Source organism: Diabrotica virgifera, chromosome 5 (assembly GCF_917563875.1).
Source record: "Diabrotica virgifera virgifera chromosome 5, PGI_DIABVI_V3a".
NCBI lineage: Eukaryota > Metazoa > Arthropoda > Insecta > Coleoptera > Chrysomelidae > Diabrotica > Diabrotica virgifera.
Window position 1 is genome coordinate 229,122,903 of NC_065447.1, and position 26,906 is coordinate 229,149,808.

The 26,906-nt window shown below is 33.5% G+C and overlaps 1 protein-coding gene across 2 annotated transcripts; it reads left to right on the forward strand.

Annotated features, from left to right (window-relative positions):
• Nucleotides 1–2,865: 2,865 nt before the first annotated feature.
• Nucleotides 2,866–26,569, forward strand: LOC114336441 (zinc finger protein Elbow). 2 transcript variants are annotated; one of them, XR_007698377.1, is made up of 3 exons: nt 2,866–3,159; nt 12,221–13,619; nt 26,388–26,569. XR_007698377.1 is itself a non-coding variant. In XM_050651819.1 (2 exons), the coding sequence occupies exons 1-2, from the start codon at nt 3,100–3,102 to the stop codon at nt 13,478–13,480; spliced, it is 1,320 nt and encodes a 439-aa protein (XP_050507776.1). In that variant the 5' UTR covers nt 2,866–3,099; the 3' UTR covers nt 13,481–26,569. The 2 variants fall into 2 exon arrangements, 1 of the variants encoding a protein (XP_050507776.1); XM_050651819.1 differs by having other exon boundaries at nt 12,221–26,569.
• Nucleotides 26,570–26,906: the final 337 nt, after the last annotated feature.

Sequence of the window (26,906 nt, forward strand, 5' to 3'; positions counted from 1 at the left end):
GATATTTTCCAACACTATGAGTGAGAATTTTGGAGGAGTGTCACATTAATTATGTCACTTTATTGAAGAAAAGACTTTCCTACCAATTCACTATGATTTCTATCGACATTTAAAATATTTTTATTCATAACTTTTCTTATTGTTATCAATATATCAATTTTTATTAGGATCTCCTTGTAGTTTTTAATAAACAAATTTTCTCAAGTAAGCAATTGATAGAAATAACAAAAAGCTGACAGTTTTGTCTTTGCCTCAGTTACTCTTGAAAGATAATAGATGTTGATCTGCAATAGTGATACAACTCAAAATAAGGGTTGAATTTAAGAGGTCTGTGTTATAATTCATTAAAGGCTACCTAACGCTCTCCCAATTACACCAAAATTATTTTTTTTCAATAATCCAAATCCATGGAGTAAAACCAATAAAGCAAAATTATTGGCACTTAAACTTAAACACCTGCTTTGGAAAATTATGTGTTTTGTGTGGTGCCACTATTGCATACAGCACTTTAAGTATCTTTCTTTTGAGAAAAACATTCTTATTATTATATATAACATAAAATTCAACATGGGACCGTTCAAGTATTACGTAACGAAAGTGGGGGGGGGAGGGTCAAAAATCTTCAAAAATTGCGTTACGTAATAGTTAAATGCCCATTACAGTGCGTTACGTAGGGGGAGGGGGGGTCAAAAATCTTCAAAAATCGCGTTACGTAATACTTGAACGCTCCCCATCTACCTACATCTAAAATATAATTTATAGAAAAATCTCCAAGCCACTATTTTATTATTACCACTGGCGAAGCGTCCATGTAACCACTGTTACCATTGGTATATTCTTGCAAATAAATATTTTATGACGATGAATGATTCTATTTACCAATATTTTTTCAATAGAAATATATTATTATATTATGTGGTAATAGTACCTAACTCAGTAAATAGCCAACTACTCGTAGACACGAAAATATTGGCGAGTTTATGTGACTCAGTTGCACTTTATTATACTCTGTTACCAGACTCATTTCTGGTTACAATGGTTATATACCCACGCTGGCGCTCGGGACCGGATAGTGACTGAAAAGTTTTGAAGAAGCGACGGCATAAGCGCGCTGTGTATCAGTAGCGCTGTTACCAGATTTAAAATTGGTGACAGTACCTATAAAATGTGTGCGTGCAGTTAACCATGGATGAGTGTCTCTTCTTAATCGATCAACTACTTGAAAAGTAATTCTCTTTGTATAATTTTTAAGAAAAAAATGAGATTAAAAATGAAAGACCTATTTTAAACAATTTAAAAAAGGAATCAACAAAAGTAGTTCGATATTTTAAATTTAGTTGGTACAGTGAAAATCCTTGGTTATATTATGGTTGCAAGAAAAATATATTGTATTGTTGGCCATGTCTTCTGATGATATGTCAAAAATGATATTATTGAAGCTACACTCACCGGCACAAAATTCCGCCCCCCAAAATTTTTGATTAAGTTTGACAATTTATAACTTTATTATTTGCTCCGATTTTTAAGATTCTTACACCAGTTTGTAGGTACATGTATTCATATTGTTTAGTATTATTCCGGTAACAAACAATTTTGCTTGCTGAAAGGAAGCGTTGTATTTTCTCCTAATTTTAAAAAATTCTGTGGAAAAATGGAATAGCTGATTTTGTTTCATAGTCCTGTCATATTTTCCCGGAGGCATCACCAACATTTTGTTTTTTGAATTATCCGAATATCTTTTTTCTCGTAAGAGCTGTACCATTTTTTGTAAATAAAAACACTGATTGACTCATACAATTGAGGTTGGATTGATAAGATTAGAATGGCCCGCATGCAGCCCAGATCTCAATCATATTGAGCATTTATGGGATGAATAAAAAAAAGCTATTTGCCGTCATCCTAGGCCTCCAGAAAATTTGGTACTGTTATGGCCCTGGTAGAGGAATATCGGGCTATTCCCCAGGCAAGGAAAACACATCTTTATTAGATGCTAAACAGATTGCGTGCAGTCGTTGCTGCAAGAGGTGGACATAACCGCTATTGAATTGTTTTGTTTTGTTCTTAAATTTGTTTTGTTTTGTTAATTTTAGTGCGTTTGATATTTTTAATTAAATAATCCTTTAAAGCAGTGTTTTTAATTACAACTCTTACAAGAAAAGAGATATTCAGATAATTCAAAAACCAAGACCTTAGTGATACCTCCAGGATAGGATAATACAAAAGGAGTATGAAACAAAATCAGCCCTCCAATTTTTCCACAGAATTTTTTAAAGTTAGGAGAAAAACAACGCTTACATTCACCCCCGTATAATGCCATCTAAGCAAAAAAATTTTGTTACTGGAATACTAGCAATTGACATCAATACAAGTACATACAAACTCGTACAAGAATCTTTAAAATCGAAGTACAAATAATAAAGTTATAGATTGTCAAACTTAATCAAAAATTTTGGGTGGCGGAATTTTGTGCCGGTGAGTGTATATATACATTTAGCCATATCTTCATTTTTTTAAATAAGATTTTTTGCATCTGGTTTTGGTAACACTTCAGAAAAAGTCACGCGTCGCCACTGATTATTACATACCTATTTTTAATTTTCTATTTTGAACTATAAAAATCTAAAAACGTGTAATTTTATGGTCATATAAAAATGCATTTTCGCGAAATTAAAGGCAAACATTACCGTCTCTCTTAGAACTCATTAATTAAGAGCAACTGCACGGGAATTGAAATTAATTTAAACACAGCGGCTGTACTATAACACTAAAACGTGTATTACACATATGCTGTCAGTTAAATTGTAGAAAGAGCAATGGAAGCTTGAAAGAGTGTCGACAAGCAAATAGAAGAAGCAATAACACGCTGATCTGCGGTCGAGGGTGTCAAAGCTCAGAACGGAGGGGATGGAACAATGCGTGTGACGTCACAGACAGCAGAGAGCGCTTGTCGCATGGCCAACTGAGCTTCGCTGCCGTCAGTTTAGTCATGCCAACGTTTGAGGAAAGGTGCTATGTTGTAGTGTAATCTCGCGGGTGATAAACGAACTTTTGGTGAAGTTGTGAAGTTTTTGTTTAGCTTATGGAACACATTGTGACATTATGTTGACTTCTTCTAATCAGTATTTGAGACCGGAATATCTTACTCCTCTACCTACTACAGTAAGTATTTTGGAATAGCTAGGACTATTTACCACCTTTCACAGGTACTATGTGCAGAAAGTACCTGACACCAATCTATATATCTGAAATAAGCGATTATCTTTTATGGCTCTATATGTTAGCTTGTCACTTACAATATTTTCCGTTTTGTTGCCAAGTTTTCTTTGAAAACAATAAAATAAGCTAACTGAATCAGATTTCAAGCATTTAAAATAAATCACCAAAAATATTTGTTGAGTGTATTTAAGCAGTTACTGAGCTTTATTAGAGTATACAAAGCTTCAACAGTCACTTTTGACATTTTAAATTGGTGATTTCTAAACAACATCCGTATCATTTTTTAAGTTGATTGGTGAATTGGTGTTAAAATTCATTTATTACGTTGAAGATACTCTTCATCCTAGAATCCTACCAATGTTTTTCTAACAAAGTCTTCAGCAGGTTTATCTAAAAAACTAAAAACAGAATAGCTGTAACCTTTATTAGGAAGTGGAAGTAGCTCCATTAAGTTGTTGAAAAGTTTTTATTAGTTGTAGTCAGGACATAATGTATTGCTGCTTTGTTTTTTATCGCACACTTACTTATATTTTCTTCTCCTTTTTCTTAGGTTTGTTTATTTTCATGGTAAAAGATGTTTCCTTGTACATATCGTAGTAGGTTTTTTCTCCACGTTTGTTTTTGTTTTTCAAGATTCCTTTATTGTTGCTTAGTTGCTTTATCTATTTTCAGAGATTTGTACTTATTTGATCTATTTTTCATTTAATTTAAAGTTTCTTTTGTGCTCTTATCAAAGTGTACAGCACTATCAAATTCACTTTGTATTTGAGATTGGATACGAACTGGAACTGGTGTTGACTTTCGGTTCTTCCAATTTTTTTTAATTGTATATATTTTGATATCGTCTCGCCAAGTAAAATACCTTGCACGGTACCAAATTAAAATTCAGAAAATGTGGAAAAACCGAACGTCAACAACAGTGCGCATCCAAATCTCAAATACATACAAAGTGAATTTGGTCGTGCTGTAGCGGGTATTTCTTTTCCGGTCTTCACTATTGGGAAAAGAATATTAATCTTTCTAAACTAATTTTTCTTTCTCTTCCTTTTTTAAATTCCCATTTGTCTCTCGTTATTGTTGAAGACACCATTTTTCATCAAATCACAATCGCTTCTATTGTGTTGTTCTGGTACAAGTTTGCTACTACATATAGTATTTTTACTACAAAAGCGATATTACGTAGGTCAAAATTTTTGACGTAAGAGAACTGTCAAAACATTAGAATGTGACTTTTCATTATTGCCATGTTTATAATAAACATGGCAATAATGAAAAGTCATATTCTAATGTTTCGACAGTTCTCTTACGTCAAAAATTTTGACCTACGTAATATCGCTTTTGTAGTAAAAATACTATATACTAAAATCACAATAAAGATGCACTAGAAATAAACAAACCAAGACACGTTGAATGTTTAGAGGAGCTCTTCCGAATCATGATTTACAATGTATAAACTTTGTAAATCATGATTTGGGATTTATTCCTGTTTTATAAGGAAAATGTTGCATGTTTCATTATCCATTTTCATTCTAGTTTGTTTCAAGTACGTGTAGAATCAGAAATGTTTATTAAATGCAATGTTTGAGTACCGTAAAGCGGGGTTACTTTGCACCATTTATTATTATTTTTTTTTCTTGGAGTGGATATAAAGTTACTTGAAAGAAGATCTGAACTTTTAATTATATACATCTATTGAAGAGGTCGTAATATAGCTTTTATTTTAGCTATTTTTTAGGTATATTGCATAATTAAAAGAAAAACCTAGTTTTATTAGTGGTGCAAAGTATACCCTAGAAGAGTCATACTTTGCACCATTCGATATTTTAATAATATTTGCCTACAAGATGCTTGCTGGTGCATAGTAATCATACAGGGTTTTAAACTTTGCACCAATTAAATGCAAAAAAATGTTTATTGGCCAATTTTTTGAATTTAAACCTACCTACATTTATAAAAGAAACATAAAAGGAAAAAATATTGCTACATTTTAAATGAATAACCTTTATTATAATGACAATAGTGAAAATACAAAGTTTGAAACTAATCCCACCACAATTTGTCGCATTCTGGAACAATGTACAATCCTCGTCTAGAAATTTTTTTGGGAGGTTTTATGGCACCAATCACATTGTCCACAGAGTTTTTAACTTTTTCAGCAATATTCCTTCCAAGAGAACCAGATGCGAGTTTTTCATTAAATTCGCTTTTTTCTTCCATCTCTTGCACCTCATTTATTTCATCGTCTGATGAATCCCTGCCTAGTGGAAAGTGGTCGTCCAAAACATTGTCCTCCTCTGAATCATCTACGATTTCTGGTTCAACAGCTTTATGAGGTGTGGAAGTAGATGCTTCAGTTAGATCTTTTAAAGTAATTTCAGAATGGGCAATACTTTGTCCTGCCGGAACAGTTATTTTCTTTTTCTTCCCACGTGTCTTAAACTTTGTGGCTTCCTTTCTTTTATCTTCTAAATACTGAATGAAAGTGTTTTCGATATCCGACGAACTTGATTTATTATTTGTTGAATCACTATCAGTTATCACATTAGATCGCTTAGTTGTTTTTAACCGTTCCAAGAGCGGTGCTACATCACAAGGAACGATACCACATTTCTTAAATCCGGACTTTAATATCTGATCGCCATTTTTTTGTATTTTTTCGATTAATGACCGTAAAAGCGTTGAAAAATGCTGTTTCTCAAGTACATTTGATCTACTGCCTACATGAGTTTCCTTATATTGAGATAAAATTTCCCCTCCAGGCCTTTTTCATTGGAGCAAAGAATGCAACATCTAACGGTTGTGTAACGGGTGTGCTATTCGGAGGCAAACATATAAAATGAATGTCGTGTTTTCGATACAAATCCAGGACTTCAACATTAATATGAGAAGACAAATTCTCTCCTAAAACGACCTTCTTTCCCTGAATTTTTTTAAGCCTGGGCAATAGAATAGTGTTAAACCAATTTGCAAATGTCTGTGATTCGAACCAACCAGAGGCAGTATTTGCATAACGTGTACCAGGGGGGCCATTTTCAGTCCAGGTGTCCCACAAATGCTTGGATTTGTACACCACATAAGGAGGTAGTAGCTCACCAGCTGCATTTCCACACATCATAAGAGAAATGCTACTTTTTGAAGAGTTACAAATTCGTTCAGGATATTTAACCCCACGTTTAGTTAATACCTTTTTTTTCCGGGATCATCTGTTAAGTTAGTCTCATCATAATTAAAAATAGCATGTGGCTCCACACCAGTTATGGTTTGTGTTAAATTTTCAATGTATTCAGTCATTTGGTCTGCATTGAGCGCTGCTCTGCTTCGTTTAATGTTTGAGGCTATTCTTGCAGTAAGGTCCTTATGACGACTTAAAAATGATTTGACCCAATCGATACCTGGAGTATTATCCTTAAAGCGAGTAATATTTTTTCCTTGACGATTTAAATAGCTCTTTATTATTTGCCGCAATTCCATCCCAGTAACAGGAAAACCAGCATCACTAAGGCTCTCAATACATTGTACGAAGCACCTTTCCTCTTCGTACGAGAATATTGTTGGGTATCCTGGTTTTTCAGCGTGTACTCCTTTTAATTTATAAAATATAGTTCTCCTTGGGATTTTAAAGGTTTCAGCTGCAACTCTTGTGCTCATGCCATCTTTTATGGCTGTCAAACATGCCTTCAGATCTTCTTCTGTGTAGTCTGCATATTTGCGAGATCCCAGTTTCCTTTTATAATGTCTGGGCATTTCCTGAAACAATTTTTATATTTAACTTTTATTCCTGGGGATACTTTGCACCACTTGCAAGTTGGTGGTGCAAAGTATACCCAATTTCACGTCTAAGTGCACATGTCAACAATGTTTTTTTTTGTTAGTGCTATCCTGGTTTAAAACCGTTATTTTAACAACTAAAAATCGCAATCAGTTATGGTATATATCATTAGATGTGTACTTATAATATACCAATTTTTGACCGCTGTGACTGTCTGTACTGTATGATTTTGCAAAGCCAGAAAATAATAAATTTTTAAGGTTGATATTTGAATCGTTGCTGATGAATAAGTGACGACCGCAGGGACAATCGCGCGCGTTTTACTGATGTATTGCGATGTTGCCTATGTGTTCTAAAGGTAGTACAAATATCTAAAGAAAATTGAGCGTAGATTTACACAAAATATACTTTTACACGTTCGGTGCAAAGTTACCCTACTCAGTGCAAAGTAAACCCGTTTTACGGTAGCATTTTTAGTAATTGTTTCTCTGTGGGTTTCATCATTTATTTTCAAGCAGAGTTATGGGCCTCTACGTCATGATTTAAGGACCTACATTACATTCTACATAGAACTCAATGCATAATATTATAGAATAAATATGTTCTTATTTAGAATAAATTCAATTGCAGCTTTATTGTTTGATTGTTCCACGAGAATGTAAAGAGAATATCGAAAGTTTTGAAAAAAAATCAACAACCAACTAGACAAGCTACTACATAAGAAAAAAAAATACATAATTAAAACGAAGCGAAGTACAAATAAGCAAAAGAAACTTAAACAAGTAACACCGTGTTACTAACACACAATTATTATTACTTGGTTAGCAAAATATCTAGGCGTAGTAGAGAAAAATAAGAAAAACATCAAAACACTTCAGAGAGACAGTAGTTATCTATTATAAGAATTTAATATCTTAAGACAAAACTAGATGAGGTAGAAAATAAAAGCGAAAATGATGATTTTAGTGTTTTGGCTTTTTTAAAAGAATATATAGGGCTGCGGCCATTGAATAGTTTACGCCCTTTAGCCTTTTTTGACGTTAACTACCAGTGGCGGAACCAGAATAGGTTGATTAACATTAAAAAATCTAAATAAAATTAATCTATTTTACAAAATGTGACAAAATGAAAATAATTAGAAAGAAGTTTTGTTAGAATAGAATAGAATAGAAATATGCTTTATTGTCATGGAACATTGTACAATTTTATTGACAAAACTTATAAAAAGTTTAGATAACAATAACAATTCAATTTACTAAAATCACATAAATCGTCAATATAATTAAAAGAAATATAATACTAGAAACAATCAGTTGCCAAATTTAAAAATTGGGTAATAGATTATCTTCTTAATAATGAAAATAGGAAGTCTCAGTTATAAATATCCATTTTATTTTATATTAAATAATGATAAACAGTAACAGGATAAATAGTTGGTGGAAGCCCCATTATTGTCAATACAATTTTGCAATCATCTGTTCATTGATGATAGCATCAATGTCCGCAGCATGTTATATTCAACACGCTCCTCCCATACCTGCTCAATTGCTTCCCATAGTTCATTTCTATTCCATGGCCTAAGGTTTCTTTAATTTAATTTCTTTCGTCAATTCTTCCCACACATTTTCGATGGGGTTAAGATCTGGACTCCGGAAAGGCCAGGGAAGAAAATTAACATGAATTTGTTCCAACCGAGCCTACAGAACTTATCCATCCCCATACGTTAACCGAGAAACCCAACTTTTTCTTAAATGATAGTATACAGTTTATCAAACCTAGAATTTCTCGGCCTATCAACTCTTATTCAATCATTGCTATATGAATAAAACACTTTTTCGTGGCTATTCGTACTCATTGCTATATGAATAAAACACCGTACGCCACTGCTATTTTACAGTATTACAATGTAAAATAATACAGTGACCGCAGCTGTACATGTTCATAATATTTATACATAATAAATATAACATATTTTCTTACCATTACACCATGTTATATTTTCTCATGTAATGATTGTAATAGATCTGGATCCCGAGTACCAAAAAAAGTTGATTAATAGCAAGGTGAAAATTTGTTAATAGCTTAAAGGCTCGCTTAAAGGTGTCTAGTCGGACAAACTTTAATTTACGGGAACACTGGAACAGGGGAAGTTTTAATTGTGGAACAGTTTAAAAATTTGGAACGTCAGATTACGAAAACGTCCACTGATTGATTTGTTACCCTTTCATTAAACTCTCATCCAAAATCAGACAGTTATTACTAACCAACATGACTCTTATCATTTGACATGTTCTTCGTGTTCCACTTATTAAAATGCCCAATTGGTGAAGAACACCAGTCTGATTTTTGCATGAGAGTTTAATGAAATGGTAACAAATCAATTGGAAGTTCTGTCCGACAAAATACATGGAACGTTTTCGTAGTCTGACGTTCCAAATTTTTAACCTGTTCCACAATTAAAACTTCCCCTGTTCCAGTGTTCCCATACATAAAAGTTTGTCCGACTAGACACCCTCAAGCTATTAACAAATTTTCAGCTTGCTATTAAATCAACTTTTTTTTGGTACGCGGGATCCAGGTCTATAATGGACATAATGTATTTAGATGTCCGTCAATAAATCAAACTTACTGCTTTCGTACAGCAAGTAAACGAAAAAATCGTGGAAATATTATTTATTTGTGGTGCAAACTTTTAAATCAGTTATGTTTAGGTACATAATCTGCATAATATTATTAACCAGTGGCGAATCTAGACTTTTCCTTGGGGGCGGGGACTTGAAACACCAACCAAATGGTTAAAAAAGATAAACTTAAACTACATAAAAGACATAATTAATAACTCATAGACATTAAGTTCCCTTAATTTTTCTATCTAGCGGGTTTATTGGATTGAATTTGTATGCGTGTGATTTAGGTTTCATGTTATATGTATAATAGATTTTTATGTTTAATAATTATTATTTTTCTTTTAATTTAGGAGTTTCTTTTAGTCTTCTTAGATTAATAATGCAAGGTGTAGAGTACTATTCAAAACAATCATCAAACTGTTCTCTTCTACAAATTAAATTGTTTGAATGCATGGAGGATGAAAACGGAAACCTCGAGTTCTAATAATTATAAATCAGTTCCAGACCTTGGTCTTGATGATTTTCTTATTATAAACGGATAAAAATTTATTTCAAAAAACTGCAAATGTAATATTTCGTAGACCGTCCAACAACACAAACAACTGCAAAGTTTATGTCCCGTCACAATCTACGATTTGAACATTACGCTTCATTTATTTATATTCTAAAGTTGTTACACCTGGCACATAAATTTGTCTCGTTCACTTTTGTGTTTTTTCCCGTGCCTGGCAATAACTTTATGTTAATAATGCCCGTGTAGCTATTTACATAATGGCACTGTTATTTATTACCTATTTATTAGATTTTATAAGGCAGCTATGTAAACTGTCGAAGGCTTTATCTTATCCTGTAATAAAGGATATTTACTCACACTATTATTCAGAACAATAAATTATAGTACATATTTTAGTTGTGTAAGTATGCGTGGGTTCTTTTTTTGTTATCATGTGAGTTTAAGTGAATGAAAGTTACATAATCAAAATAAAAAGATTAGTTCCATTAATAAACGCTTTTTGGTTTTGTTTGTCTTATTTTTGAGATACATACGTTTACTACAATCATCGGATTGTAGTTTTTGTTTGTCCGTGACAACGAAATGTTGACATTTACGCAGGACCCTTATTTTATCCCTCTAGATTTAAACAAGAAAAGCGCGGACGTTGATCCCCCTTAACAAAATCGCAAATGGAAGAAAACACAGGAAAAAAATCGCAAAAGACAAAAATATATTAGCTAACATGAAACTTAAACCGCAGCTGCTTTTTTCTACCAACAGATCAAAGAACAAATACACAAAGAAGTCCAGAAAGTAGAAAGGACAAAGCAACACAAAAATGGAGAGAGTTGGAGAAGATCCCGAGGAACATCATCCAACAACACGTGGAGGGCGATACATCCCCGAAAATCAAACAATGGATAATAATTGGATGACATTCACCTTTTATTTAGGTGAATCATCAAGACCACTAAACGTTATAGAATAAGTAAACATTGATTTTATACTAAAAATGGAGAATTTGATAGATTGTCAAACAAACATGTAAACACACATGGGAAAACGAACATAGAGTTTAGTGGAAAAATCCAAGTATAGTCCTGAAAGAAACAGATAGTAAAAAGAGGAAAATCAAAGAAGCGATTCCAATTATGTTAAATGAAATCAATTGCTTCACAATTGATTGTCAATGGATATCTTTTTAAAGACAAATCACATGCTATAATTATCTCTGACGGATAATTTTAAGTTGATTTTAAGTACTGATCATTAATGCCTGGTTGCACCAACAGATCTTAAGCTCCAGCTTAGCTAAGCTTTACTTATAGATATTGCCTCCTTGAGTATCACTTACGTTGCACCATAATTTTAGATTCTTACCTTATTATCAATTATATTTATTATTATAATATGGTATTCTTATTGTAATATATTATAATTATATTATATTAATTCTTATTCTAGACTTAATCTTAAGATCTGTTGGTGCAACCGGGCTTAATACCTATGTCTGAATCATCACTACGAATGAGTCAGATAGAAGAAGAAGCAGATTGTGTAATGTAGCAACTCAAAATAATTGTAAGTGAATAATGCTTGTTTGTACCAACAGATTTTAAGCTTGAAACGTGCTTTAAGCTCAGCTTACGAAAACTACGCGTTGCTTTAGTCTTAGATCAATTTTCAGCTTGAAAGAATGGATTTCACGTGGATTTCTTAAATAAGCATCGAAAATTATGGTGTAACATAAGTGAGACTTGAAGCGGCCCTATGATAGTGCCCCTATCTATAACTAGGTATAAGGGATTTTTCCTTTATTCCGCGCGTTGAGCTGGCCAAGTACCCAAGTGGGTGGAGGCTAATCGACTAAAGAAGAAGAAGAAATTGAATTAGAAGAATTTTTTACCAAGTAACACAAACAAAATTTGTTTAATTAATTAATGTTTTGTATTTTGAGAACAATTTCCGAAGTGGAAATCGAAACATTAAATAAACTTAATGTTATATGTACAAATAATATATTGTGACCTAAAGTTTTTGGTTTATAGTATGTATATAACAATTTGCTCTGTTGAGTCTTCAGTATTACTTAAAATGTTTTCTTTGTTTCAGTTGGACGCAAAGAAAAGTCCTCTCGCATTGTTGGCCCAAACATGTAGTCAGATAGGAGCAGATACCCCGAACGCGAAGCTTCTTCAAAGTTCAGAAAAATCAAACAAGTCTGCGAAGACAGATTGCCAAAAAGAAAAAAAGGAATTGTCTCAGAACAATTCAAAATTGGACGTTGCTAGCCCGAGAGAAAAGTCCAGATCTCCTGAAGAGAGATCCAACTCTGGTTCGAGCGGCAATAGGGTACGAACGCCGATAGCTTCGAAGCCCCTTACGAACGGAAGATGTTCTAGCAATATTAGTCTTTCTCCTAGAGCTTCTCCTGCTGAAAGGAAGAGTCCTGCGACTGAAAGCTATGCAGAGGGAACAGCTACTCCCGAGAAATCCAGCGAAAGGACAACTCCGCACACTCCTTCGTCGTCTGCTTCAAAGACAGCCTTTACACCCAATATACTGACGTCGTCTTCTGATCCAGCTATCAAGGACTTGCCGTTGGGAACTTTCAAACCGGGGGTTCCTCCTACGACTTCCCCGTTTCTGGGAGCATATCCGTCGCCTTCTTTCCCCTTATCTATGGACTTAATGGCCAGTACTTTGATGAACCAGCACGCTTTAAAAAGTAGTGGACTAGTTCCGTATCTCGGTTATGGCAGAATGAAAACGCAAGACTCACTGTCGTCGGTGTGTAGAGATCCGTACTGTACGGGATGTAGTGTTAGTTCTCACTTATTAGGTGCCTCGAGTGTTGTAAAGTCTTGTCCGGCCGGCTGCACACAGTGTGATCACGCAAAACCACCCACGACTGTTGGATACATGAGCCATAGTCCTGCAGCTACAGCGTACGCCCACGCGCAGCTAGCCGCCTTGGCTGCAGCTTCTCATTTACCCTACGTGTGCAATTGGATATCCGGAGACGCAGCCTACTGTGGTAAAAGGTTTTCTAGCTCAGAAGAACTGTTAGCTCACTTAAGGACTCACACTAGTGGAGCGATATCGGATACCGGTTCCGCTTTATCGATGTTAGGTTCGCCTGGACTACCCCCCACGCATCCCCTGCTTCACAGAACATATCCAACGCCTCCTCTCAGTCCCTTGGCGACTGCGAGATATCACCCGTACAGCAAACCGTCCTTGTTGCCCCCCTCGCTTACTTCATCCTCGCTGGCGGGGTTTCCCCTAGGGCATCCAGGAATCTCTCCATATCTCTCCCCATACTCGCTTTACGGGCCTAGGCTAGGTGCTGCCCCAGGTATGCATCAGTAGATGTTCTCCAGAAGCCAAATACTAAGATGCTGTGTTATAGACTTTTCCTAGTCTTAAAAGATTACCTTAAATATTCCTGGCAGTGGGAAGTGAATGGTTTTTGTTTTAGTAAAGATTACTCTATATTTTTTGAAAGTTGGTAAGTACATACCTAAAGATTTACAAAGTTGTGACTAAGGAGACATTATCACAATAAGATCTTATGTAGTGTATTAATTACTCACATTACTAATCTTTTGTAACTTATATGCACAATTTTCTAGGTATTAAACAATGTTTATTCTTCTTTAAATTCTAAGTCCGTTTTGCTGGTATGATTTCAATTATGAATTTATTTATTATGTAGTGTGTGTTATTAATATGTACATAGAATTTTTCAAAATCGCAGAATTATACCTTGATTCTTATATCCATTCTATTACGTACTTCCTACCAAACATTTTCTAGAGACCCCTGCTACTTTTTTATTTGTCAACCCTTTTTATGCAAAGTGCTTCATCTCTTCTTATATTTATCCATTCTTCTCTATATGTTTACTTTCATCCCTCTCTCTCTTCAGTACTGATCCCCTGTAGGGAGTGTAGTGGTCGTCCTGATGTCGTGTATTGTTCGTCTCTGTCTTTGGTCATTTCTTTTAATGCGTGCATAGGTCTGTATATTCCTGTAATATGGTACATCCATCTTGTTGTTCCTCATGGTGTTCGGCCTTCTCCCTTTCCTTGGATAATGAGCTTCCTTTTTATTTTAAATTGTGTCTTATTAATTTGCTTAAATGACAGTTAGATTTGGTTTTGATTCAGAGGAACCACGGACTGTTCTGAGGAACCCAAAAGGATGACACGTACTCAAACACATGGTGATGGTCCCTGAAACGATATTAAATCTTACACTGTCCTTCATTTACATAGAATTTCCTTTGTTGGAAATGTGAGGTGGAAGAAGAAAACAAGTTCTCTGTGAATGGTGAACACATTTCCTGAAACGCTTAGTGACACAATGTACGGATTTATCAATTACCTACTTTTTTACTTAGACAATCCTTCACTTCCCTCTTGTTAAGACTAAAAAAATTAATGAATCACTTTGTTAAACCCGGTGTATTATTGTGTGGACGTAACAGTGTGATATTATTTTTAATACTGTACATTTTTGAATGACATCTCAACTTTCTATGTATATAGTTGTTAACATTGCCTGCAGCATTGCTGTAAGCTACTTCCAAATGGAACACATTTCCAATTCGAATATTAAACCAGGAAATAAAGTTCTGCAAGCAAACGAGAGTCATTAATATTCACCTCAGCGAGGTGCTATTCTTCAATGTGTGAAATCCTATCAACAAGGGATCTAAATGTTTTATGGAATGATCCCTTGTTTATTTAAGTACATCAATAGTACCCGCTGAGCTGAATACCAATGACTCTTTTAGTTTGTTTGCAGGACTATATTAGTAAATTATTTATGTATTATACTTACTGTTAAAGCTTAAAAGAATATTGATTAACTATTCAAAAGATAATGCGATTGAGAAGACCTATAGGAAACCACAATAAAGAAAATCTTTCCTAGATAGTCTATCCATTTCATGAAGGGTTGATCCTTTTCTCCAAATTCTTTTTTATCTAAACAGGATGAGACCTTTGCTTGTGCCTTTTCCAAAATGCTTCTAAATCCAAGAAATTCTGTAACAAGATGTATTGATTGTATTGGTAACTTTTTTAACTCTTGGTTTTCTTGTTAACTATACCTATTTCGTTTCAGTTATATGTATTCATTCTGGAGTAATATTTTAGATGTCTTTTTAAACTGTCAAATGTTTTTGAACTGTCAAATGTTTTTGAACTATTATTGTGGATGGTATTGTTGTACTATTTATTTCCCTCCCACTAGTACTGCATACTAACATAGTTAGATATCTTTATTAGAACCAGGCTGTAATAACTTTAGTTGAAAATAGCACGGATGCGCAACAGCAGAGGATTGAGACAAGGATGTACACTTTCACCACTACTATTTTGCTATGAAGCTATGAATAACATTCGTTATGCTGATGATGCAGCTGAAAATGAGACAGACCTGCAGAAGCTACCAAACACAATTTTCGATACTTAAGAACGGTTTGGTTTAACAATAATCAAAGAAAAATTATGGTTGTCAAAAAGAGAGGTAAAGTCATGACAAGGATCCAAATAAAAAATGAAGATTATATTACATTAAATCTAAATTCGAAATCGGAAATTCGATGAAGAATAGAGCAATCAAGAGCAGCTCTTCAATCAATGAATCTGCAAATCCGATATCGGAGGGGAAGTATTATATCCTCTATTCTTATTTATGATGCCCAAGCTTGGACTTAATGTTAATGTGCTTGGAGTTAATGTCGACTTAATGACAAATATTAAAGCGTTTGGCATGTGGCTCAGATTACAAGAGAAATGGTGTTGCCCAGAAGGACAAGAGAGATAACTTTCTGATCACCATTAAAAGGAGAAGGTCATCAATATTTGGAGCACATATTATGTACTTAGAAATGATCATAATCATCTGGATCCGCATAACCTTCTGCGTCCAAAGTTGCACATAGGCCTCCCATAATTTTTCGTTCTTCTTTCTTTCTTCCAGTTCTGTCGATCTTAAGATTCCTGCAGCCAATTGCTGCCTGAGATTCCTGTCCATCGTGTAGGTGATCTGCCTCTGCTTCTTTTGTCTACTCGTGGTCTCCACACTGTAGCATGGCCAGCTCAGGCGCTCATTTACCTGTATGCTATTCGTTCTATGACATCTGTGACTCCTGTCCTTATTTCCTCGCGTCTAGGCAGCTGATTGTAAAGGGTAATATCTAAACTGAAGAAAAACGGAATCGTGGTAGACGACAAATATCCTGGCTGAAAAACATTAGCTACTGGATCATATATGTTTGCGGTTTTGGGATAGGTTTATGGCCTGCCACCTGCCACTATAGTTGATAGATTATTCTTTAGAGTTCTAAACCTTTCCTAAAATTTCTGAAACACTATAGACTGTGTAAAAATATTTTTGATTGATGTCTGATGTCGAATTGAAAATGTGCTTTTTGTAAATAATTTTTGATTGTTGTGGATAATAGTCCAAAAAAGTGTTTTTTGTTTGTGTACCTACCACAAGATGTTAATTTTTAAATTATTTCTGGATAATTTATATTAAAACTAATATTATCAAGCACTAATGAGACTGAACCACTCATAACAAACTGGTTCAAAAATTACTCAATGAGCAGAACAAAATAAATATTTGTTGAACAAACCTATCAAACAATTATTATTATTTTTTACTATCATCCACAAAAATCAAAATGTTTTTTTGTCAAAATATGGATATATGTATATATTTGTGTACAGATCTCAGCAAGAGAAATATTATTTATTGCTCTAACTTTTGAGCTTACGACTTTTTAAGTTTTCCTCAGCAAGGAATATCTTCAAGTACTTATATGCACCAAAATTATAACTTCTTTATAGTCAAAATATAAAACAGAGACATATTATTGTCCGGACACATTACATTTTTTCACTTTGTTGAAAACGTTATTATATGAATATTAAATTTTTTATAGCAGTTCTAACGATAGTAAAGTTCTTTTATTACTTTTAAATCTGTTTAATTGATAATTAAAAAGATAGTTAAATTTATTTCTAAAATTTTCCTTGGCTCAACCCTGAAAATTAAATAAACAGGTACCAAGTGTTTACAATCTAATGAGTGAAGTTACTTTTTAATGTTTTTAACAATGCTATTCAATTTTTAATCCTAAGTATTTTGTTATTACCAACCGTTCTAGGTTTTTGGCAAGCATTACTGTGGATGTAGATCATGTTGTATCCATTGGTTTCTTTTTAACGGATTCGGCCCTGTATGATTTTGGAAAATAGCCAAATCTAATTCTCTTTTTCCTTATCTTCTTTGTATCAGAAGATTATTTTCTTTAAAAACGGGATCGCCATGTAATGTTGGAAACTAGATTGTTACGACATTTGGACAAGCGTGATGGTAGAAAATCCCTTTTAATGGTTTTTAACACGTCTTTATTTACGTTTCACCTACATTCTAGTACATACAAATTATTCAGCTAGGTTAGACCATCTGACACTCGAAAACTCTAAATATAGTCCTTTCTATCGAACGCAAATGTTCAATTTGTATATATTACTAAATCAGGGTCTTTAATGTGTAATGTTTTGCTGAGGTTTGATTATAAGTAGAGTGTTTGTGTAGTAAGTGGGTAAATAAATTATTTACACAAACAGTTATATCCAACAAGAGAATTATGTAAGATTTCTTGATCCCGATAAGGAAGAGGAGGTGCATACTTCACACCTGAACATGGCTAGTTTAATATATCCTCTATCATCAATATTGGCATCAATTGGTGCCACACCTAGAGTTTCCACAATCTATCAATTTGTACTCCACTCATCCATCTAAGTACATATTCTCATTTCTGCAACATACATTCTTTGTTTTTTTTTAAGTGCAAAAATCTTTAACAATTACTACCGACAGTCTTCTCTTTCTGGTTTCTATCATTTGTTATACAGTTTTTGCCTTTTTTTATTCTGCTTTGAAAAATATTCAAGAACAGAAACTGATAAAATTGAGAATTGGATCGAAATAATAATAAGAAAATAACTTTTCGATCATATAGATTATCTTTGTCTGTCCGTCCATCCGTCTGTGAAGTCTTAGATTAAAATCACCAGCGCGTCTCCCTGCATTAACCCCCTATGTATTTCAAATGGGATTGACAAGTCGTTCTTTCTTACTATTGGTAGCATCATGGCCATCGCATTTATCACGCATATGAGTTTTTTGGGGGAAGAAATCAAGCGAAGGATAGTCCTAGCAAACATGCTATTTTGGACTGAGTAGACATACTGAGAAGCAAAAAACATAACCATATACAAAACCCTTATACAACCAGTGTTGACATGTAGATCGGAGACATGGACCATCTAAAAGGCAGATGAAAACCTTTTGCTTATATTTGAACGAAGGATCCTGAGAGGAATATTCGGTGGCATCTGTGAAAATGATGTTTGGAGGAGGTCGTACAACTACAAGGTATACCACCGATATAAACATACATTTGGTGGTAAAGACGTAGTATATTTTATAAGAATAGGAAGACCAAGATGGGCAGGACATCTAGCAAGATCACAGCAGAACAAACCCCCTACAGGAATTCTTAGGTCACAACCTTTGGTAAGTAGATAGGTAGGCCAAAACTCTGGCAACGGTTGGCAATGATATGACTTACTTTTATAGGGCTGTAGCACCATTAATAATAATGAGTTTTTCTGGAATTTATTTATAGCGTAGTAAAGGCTTGTTCTTAAGACACTGTCATATGCCTCTTTAAAATCGACAAAAAGAAGAATTTCGCATGATATTCTTCTAGAAACACTTTGGTATAAGTCTACGCATACAAAATTTTATATGAATCATTGTGTACCTATTTTATGTACCTCATTATAGAAATTTAATTATTAATACAGTTTTTACATCTATTGAACTTCACTTAAAACACTCTTCAAGTATTTACCTCACTTATTTCCTATTTGGTCATCAACCAATAAAAATAGTATTAGTTAGTAACAGAGTCATAAGCAAGCTAAAATACATTTGACCTACACGTTATAAACAAAAGATATTACATCAAATGAATACTATTATTAGTCATAGTATTTTACCTACAAGTTTTTTTAACATATAATTATATTGTCACTAGGAAAGACAAATTACCAATTTGTGAGGTTTTTACAATTTTTTTAAACAATATTTTTGTATTAATAACTACTCCTTGACATATTTTATTATAATTTAATGCTGTTTGAACAAAAATATGTTTCTGTTTCATTCTAATTAGAACAAACATTATTTAAAACATTTTTTTTCTTGGTAGAATTTTTATCGACACATTTAAAACATAAAAAATCAAAAATAATATTATTTTTGAAGAGAAATAAAGAGAATTGAACGTACTCGTAACATAAAGTCAATATAACTACATTTTATATTGGTATAACCTCGTTTATGAAGACAAGTATAGGTTACTTCATCTGTCATAATTCATATATGTCCAATTGATGTTCATTTTATTAATTCATTATCCATCTTAAGATTTAAAATAGAACTAGTTTTTATATTGCTTCCCCTTTTGGATTTTTCTGATTTTCTCTTACGGAGTTTGACTTCTCTCTCTTACAGCCTTCTCTCCTTCTGGAGTATTAAGCTCTCTTGTGTTTCTTAGGCAAAAGTGAAATATGGCTGATTGGCTGTATCAGCGATTCTCTTGTGCTTTATTTCTTCGAAATTTCCTTTTTTCCATTCCTCTCTACGTCATGCTCTCTACGTCATGCTCTCTACTTGATCTCTCTCCACTCTCCACCTCAGGAGAATTCTTTAATGATTTCTTGTTACAGTTCTTCTCCAGCTATTATCCAGTCTTCCTTTGATCATCCATCTTGCTCTCTCTTTGTTATACAATCTACTGTTGATAGGTATAAGAAAAATAATTTAATACATAATACATAAAAAAGGAGATGAAACCCAATGTCAAAAAAGGAAATATGTACCAAAACAATAAGGATATTAAATGTAATGGAACAATATTAGAAAAAATAACAACATACGAATATCTGGGCAGCATTGTGAGTAATGATGGCAAAATAGATGCGGAAATAACAAATAGAGGAAATAAATGTACACGATTATGCTACACAATTAATGCAACAATACTAGGACACAAAGATGTTGTAAAAATGGAAATCAAGAGAAAAATTCACAATCAGATAACAGTGCCAATAATAATATACGTAAGCGAAAACTGGGCAATTCATAAAAAACAATTAATCAAAAATTAACGCAATCGAAAAAATGTGCGGGAAAACAAAATGGGACAATTACACTGGTCAACATGGAAAAATGAACAGACACTCTGATGGGTGTTCTTAACTAATTTTGGGTCGCTGAACTCGAATATGACCTCCGTTTTTTTCCATCACCCTCCATTTTTCCGCTCCCCCCTATTCTTGACAAAATAGTGGTGAAATAAGTAAATTTCGTTTAATTTGCTCATTTCGCCGCGATAAATGCCAACTTATAGATTAAAATTACAGTAAACTAATGATTCAGATTATGCCCAACGATAAACATAATTGCGGATCCGAGGGGCGAAAAAAGGGGAAGGGGTATTTTTCTGAAAAAAAACGTAAAAAATCAGCATTTTTCAGTATTTTTTTTTGGAAAAAAAGCGACATTACAGGCCTTTTGCCATTTTTTACACCTTTCCACTACCCCTTTGCACCTTCCTATCTCTCTTTTTCACCCCCCCCCTTCTCTCTTTTACACTACTTGAATTCGCAAGCAAGCACCTGTTGCAGTGAGCGTGTTGTTCGAGACAGACTGTCAGACTGTCTCGAAGTTTTTAAAAGTGAGGTGTTTGCGTTTAGTACACGTGTTTTTTTTCTGTGCTTCAAGTACATTTCTTTGTAAAGTTTTTGGAGTTACAATGCCGCGTTTTTGTAAGAATGATGTGAATTCTTTCTGTTATATTTGTGGAGAAATAACTTTTAAGAATCAAAGGAGACCTTTAAATAAGATGGTTCGAAAAGCTTATGAGCATTATTTCGGTTGCAAAGTCTGGGATCAAGACAAGCCATGGGCCCCAAAATTATGTTGCAATAGTTGTTACACTAATTTAAGTTCGTGGTTACGTGGGAAATCACGTCCGATGTCCTTCGCTGTACCAATGGTCTGGCGTGAGCCCACTTCTCATGCCGAGGACTGTTATTTTTGTATGACGAAAATATCTGGATTTTCGCGAAAATCGAAACGTACCATCAGTTATCCGAATATCCCTTCGGCAATTAGACCCGTGGAACATAGTAATATGCTGCCTGTTCCCATACCACCCGTAAACTACACCCTAGATGATGAAGAATCAGCAACTGAACAGAATGCGTCACCACTGGAAGAGGAGACCTCACATGGGAGCCAAGATGGAGACTACACGCCTAACGGTTCGAACGAACCACAACTTTTTACTCAGGAGGAATTGAACGACTTAGTTCGCGATTTAGACCTGCCTAAAATAAAAGCTGAGCTTCTTGGTTCACGACTTCAGCAGAAAAATCTCCTGCAGAAAGATGTCAATATTACGTTTTTCAGAAAAAGAAATTCCGCCTTCATTTCTTTTTTCTCGCGAGATGATGATGATGAAGATTTAATTAGCTGTAACAACATTGCAGGACTAATGACTGAGCTAAAAATACCATACGTATCTGAAAACTGGAGACTTTTCATTGATTCCTCAAAAACTAGTTTAAAAGCGGTTTTACTTAATAATGGAAATGATCTACCATCGGTCCCTGTTGCCTATGCAACCAGTATGAAGGAAACATATGACAATCTAAGAAAAATTTTGGAAAAAATTAGTTACGATCATCATCAATGGAATGTTTGTGCTGACCTCAAAGTAGTGGCAATATTAACTGGATTGCAAGCTGGATACACTAAATTTTGTTGCTTTCTTTGTGAATGGGACAGCCGTGCTAAAGATCAACATTATGTGCGAAAAGACTGGCCCTTGCGCGTGAATGATATTCCCGGTTGTAAAAACATCGCTTTTGGTGCCTTAGTAGACAAAAAAAAATCATTATACCTCCACTTCACATTAAGCTGGGCCTTTTTAAACAATTCGTTAAGGCTCTAAATAGGGATGGTAAAGGATTCTTATACCTGAAGCAAAAATTTCCGCATATAAGTGATGCCAAAATCAAAGAAGGCGTATTTGTGGGACCCCAGATTAAACAGTTATTTGATGACGATGCTTTCTCCAACAGTTTGTCAAGAAAAGAGAAAAGAGCCTGGGAATCTTTTGTTTTTGTTTGTCGCAATTTTCTTGGAAACAAAAGGTCAGATGACTATCAACAACGAATTGATGAGCTACTTAAATCTTACAAGGCTTTAGGTTGCAATATGTCATTGAAAGTCCATTTTCTCCACTCCCACCTGAGTTTTTTCCCGGAAAATTGTGGAGCCGTTTTGGACGAGCATGGTGAAAGATTTCATCAGCAGATTGCCCAAATGGAGAAGAGATACGCTGGAAAATGGAACCCTAGTATGTTGGCGGACTACTGTTGGACTCAAATTCGAGAAACACCGGAGGACGCTTACAAAAGGAGAAAAATTTCCAAGTAGATGCAGGTATGTTTTTTTTCAGACTTTTTGATTGCTTAGCCTTATGATTAATTTCAATACTTTTTCTCCACCTCCACCTTGTCTAATCATATTTTTGTCATAATTCTCAGATACAATCAAAATCACATAAGAGTTTGTTTCAAATAAATAGGTAACTTCTTTTTTTTTGTACATCCATAATTATGTTTTTTTTTTCTTGTTGAAGAACGAGGGGGCTTTAAGGGGGGAGGGTGAAAAAGAGAGATATGATGATGCAAGGCGGTTCAAAGGGGGTATTGGGAAGGTGTAAAAAATGGGAAAAACGCCTGTAATGTCGCTTTTTTTCCAAAAAAAATACTGAAAAATGCTGATTTTTTACGTTTTTTTCAGAAAAATACCCCTTTCTTCCCCTTTTTTCGCCCCCTCGGATCCCCAATTATGTTTATCGTTGGGCATAATCTTAATCATTATTTTACTGTAATTTTAATCTATAAGTTGGCATTTATCGCGGCGAAATGAGCAAATTAAACGAAATTTACCTATTTCACCACTATTTTGGCAAGAATAGGGGGGAGCGGAAAAATGGAGGGTGATGGAAAAAAACGGAGGTCATATTCGAGTTCAGCGACCCAAAATTAGTAAAGAACACCCATCAGAGTGTCTGTTCATTTTTTTTCAATTTTTTTTGTTGACCAGTGTTATCAGACAAATGACAAAAAAAAACCTATTACTAAGTACATTAAACAGAAGCGAAGGTTCTGTTTCGGACATATTATGTAACATTATGAAACCAGAAAGAATTACAAGGCAAATATTAGAATAGGGATGTAGAAGGAGAAGATGGGGAAGGCCCGTGAAGAAATTGACGTGGAAGAAGGAAATGGATATATTAGATCGAAAGAAGGAATAAAGTGAACAGTATTGAAGAAAAAGACGATGGCCAAAAATAGAAATGCATGGCAAAATGGATAAAGGAAGAACTGGAATCCCAATCCTATGCTTGAGAGGGCAAAAAGATATGAGATGAAGAAGATATTTTTTATTTTTGTATAACCTGTGTATAATCTATTCTATGTTTAAATGTATATACCTGTTTACTATCTCTCCGATTTTAATACTGTTTTTGTTTCTACCATCATATGACCTCTTTCAGTTTAGTACCTTTAGGCCAGGGTAATAAGACAAAAATATACCCTGTTCGTGACACTTCAGCAGCCAGGGTACTGAAGCGTTTTTTCGACAGGTAATACCTATAGAAACAAATTATAACTATTTCCTGCGTAGGATCTGGCGGCCATTTTTATTTATAAACAATTTAGTGTCAAAACACGGTCGTTTTTCCTTTTTTTTTCAAATCAACGGAAAACAGTGAAACTTATTATTTTTTTAGTACAAATAGCTTCGAGATTATGGAAAAAAGCTTTAAAATGGCGTATTACAAAGTTTGATATACTCATTTATTGTTAATATAATTGCGAAAAAAGGTCGGAATTGCAAAAAAAAATATTTTCTCAATAACTGTTGTAAAAATTAGTGTACAGCTTTAAAATTTTTGTCAAATGAGGGGTGCTTAATATGTGATAAAAATTTCAGAGCGATTCATTCAATTGTTTAAATTTTATTCAAATTGTTTATCCCAGAGGGCATTTTTTTGCAATAACATAAGTCAGAAAAAAATGACGTTAGAACCATTCCACAGGTGTCAAATGAAAGAGCATGAGCTACATTTTCAACATGGTTTAAAAAAGTGAATAAACAATGCATTTATTAGTAATAAATAATTATGCAAAAGTATCGTCAATTTTTCTTTATAAACTTTTTGAATAACTTTTTCCAAAAAAATTAACTTTTTTACCCTGTTTTAAGTGCACAACTACCAAGTAATGCTATCTATATCATAATTGATAAAAAATTGTAATAAATATGTATAATTTCTTATATAACAAAATAAAAAGTTTATAAGGAAAGATTTACGATACTTTTGCATAATTATTTATTACTAATAAATGCATTTTTCATTCACTTTTTTTAAATCTAGTTGAAAATATAGCTCATGCTCTTTCATTTGACACCTATGGAATGGTTCTAACGTCATTTTCTTCTGACTTATGTTATTGCAAAAAAATGCTCTCTGGGATAAATAATTTGAATAAAATTTAAACAATTGAATGAATCGCTTTGAAATTTTTATCACATATTAAGCACCAAAGAACCCTTATTTGACAAAAATTTCAAAGCTGTACACTAATTTTTACAACAGTTATTGCGAGAATATTTTTTTTTGCAATTCCGACCTTTTTTCGTAATTATATTAACAATAAATAAGTATATGAAACTTTGTAATACGTCATTTTAAAGCTTTTTCCATAATCTCGGAAGATATTTGTACTAAAAAAACCATAAGTTTCCCTGTTTTCCATTGATTTGAAAAAAAAGTGAAAAATGCCATTTTTTGACACTTAATTGTTTATAAATAAAAATGGCCGCCAGATCCTACGCAGGAAATAGTTACAATTTGCTCTTATAGGTATCACCTGTCGAAAAAATGCTTCAGTACCCTGGCTGTTCAAGTGTCAAGGAAAAAACCTTATTACCCTGGACTACTTCTTTAATTGGGTTTGTATACATTAATAAACCTGGAGGCGACATACAATGTAGCATTAAAAAAATTTAATGCTTGTTAAAGTAATTCCACTCCCATAACTTTGATGTTAATTACAGGTTGACTATTTCTTGGTAGTACTGTTATCATTAGTTCATTAAGTACTTCCGACGAAATAATCATGTTTTTCTATTAAAGTAAGGTGTATGTTGACAATGTTTTATGATGTTTAAGAAGGCAATTCTGAACGTATAGTATTATTTATACTGCAGAACTGGAAATCTAGCTATATTGACATTAAGGAAAATCAATGTAATTATAACTGTGTAATGCATGTAATACCAGATGAAACATATTTTTTATTAAATTTCATACATAGACAAATACGACTTTCAATCAAAATCTTGTCATAACTGTCCATAAAGGATATGCAAATTTTGCAAAAATTTGCGTTGTTCTACCAAAGTTATACCAAAAAGTCAAAAATCGTTAAAACTAAAAAACTCAACAGCGTTACCTCGAGAAACTTGTAAGCTAATAAAATCATTTTGAATTTTTGTTTATGTTCCAATCAGTTCAATGTGTTCATTGTTCTTTGATCCAATGATGAGTTCTGATGTCCACCTCAAAATCCATTGTTTTTTGAGGTGTCTTGAAAACTTATCCACTGTTGGCTTATTTTTACTTTTTTTTAATATTTTATGAATTGTACTGAATATGCTTATTTAATTTAAAAATAAAATAATTCTACCATACTTTTAAAAACAATTCACAAAAATGTGCTTGAAATATTGATTTCCAACCCTACGCCCCCCGCCCCTGTTAAGGATATATGACAAGATTTTGATAGGCAACCCATGCACGTCGTATTTCTCTATGTATGAAATTTAATAAAAAAATGTTTCACCCAGTAGTAAACAGATGGGTGAAGGTCAACCTGGATTCGTATCTCAGTTTTTTCCTTATTTCTTTTTATAAAAGAAAATATGAGTCGGCTAAAAAATCTACCAGTTTAGTGATATTGGATCTGTTAATTTAGTGTTTTTGTCTCTGTATGAAGAAAGTAAAAAATGTTATTTTTCTTTTTAGAAACTGATTTAACCGAGTCGCATATATGTAGTAGCGAAGATAGTGTGTGTACTGTCAGATCGTGCCCTGTCCTTTATATCTTTGTATTTTTAGTTAAATGACTTTATATTTTATATTGTTAAATTTTGATGTAATTATTGTTTTATTTCTTTTAAAAAAGTATATTAAAAATATTTACTTCATGTCTGTCTTTTATTTCTGTATTACAAAGTAGTGATGTAAGAATATTCGTATTCGCATTCGCGAATATTCGAATATTTTTGCACATCCGCATTCGTATTCGCGAAATTTGTGCGAATGTTTTACGAGTATGAATATCAGAAAAAAGATAATTTTAATATAATATTAGGTTAATAAAATTCACTTCTTCACCTTTTTTTAAAGAAAAGATAAATTAATCTCGTATAATCACATTATCAGCCTTCACTTTATTTAAGATTCAGATTGAGTTACGCTAAATATCAATCAACTTCTGATTAAAAATAGAAATTTACAAAAATAGAAAACAATTAAAAAAAC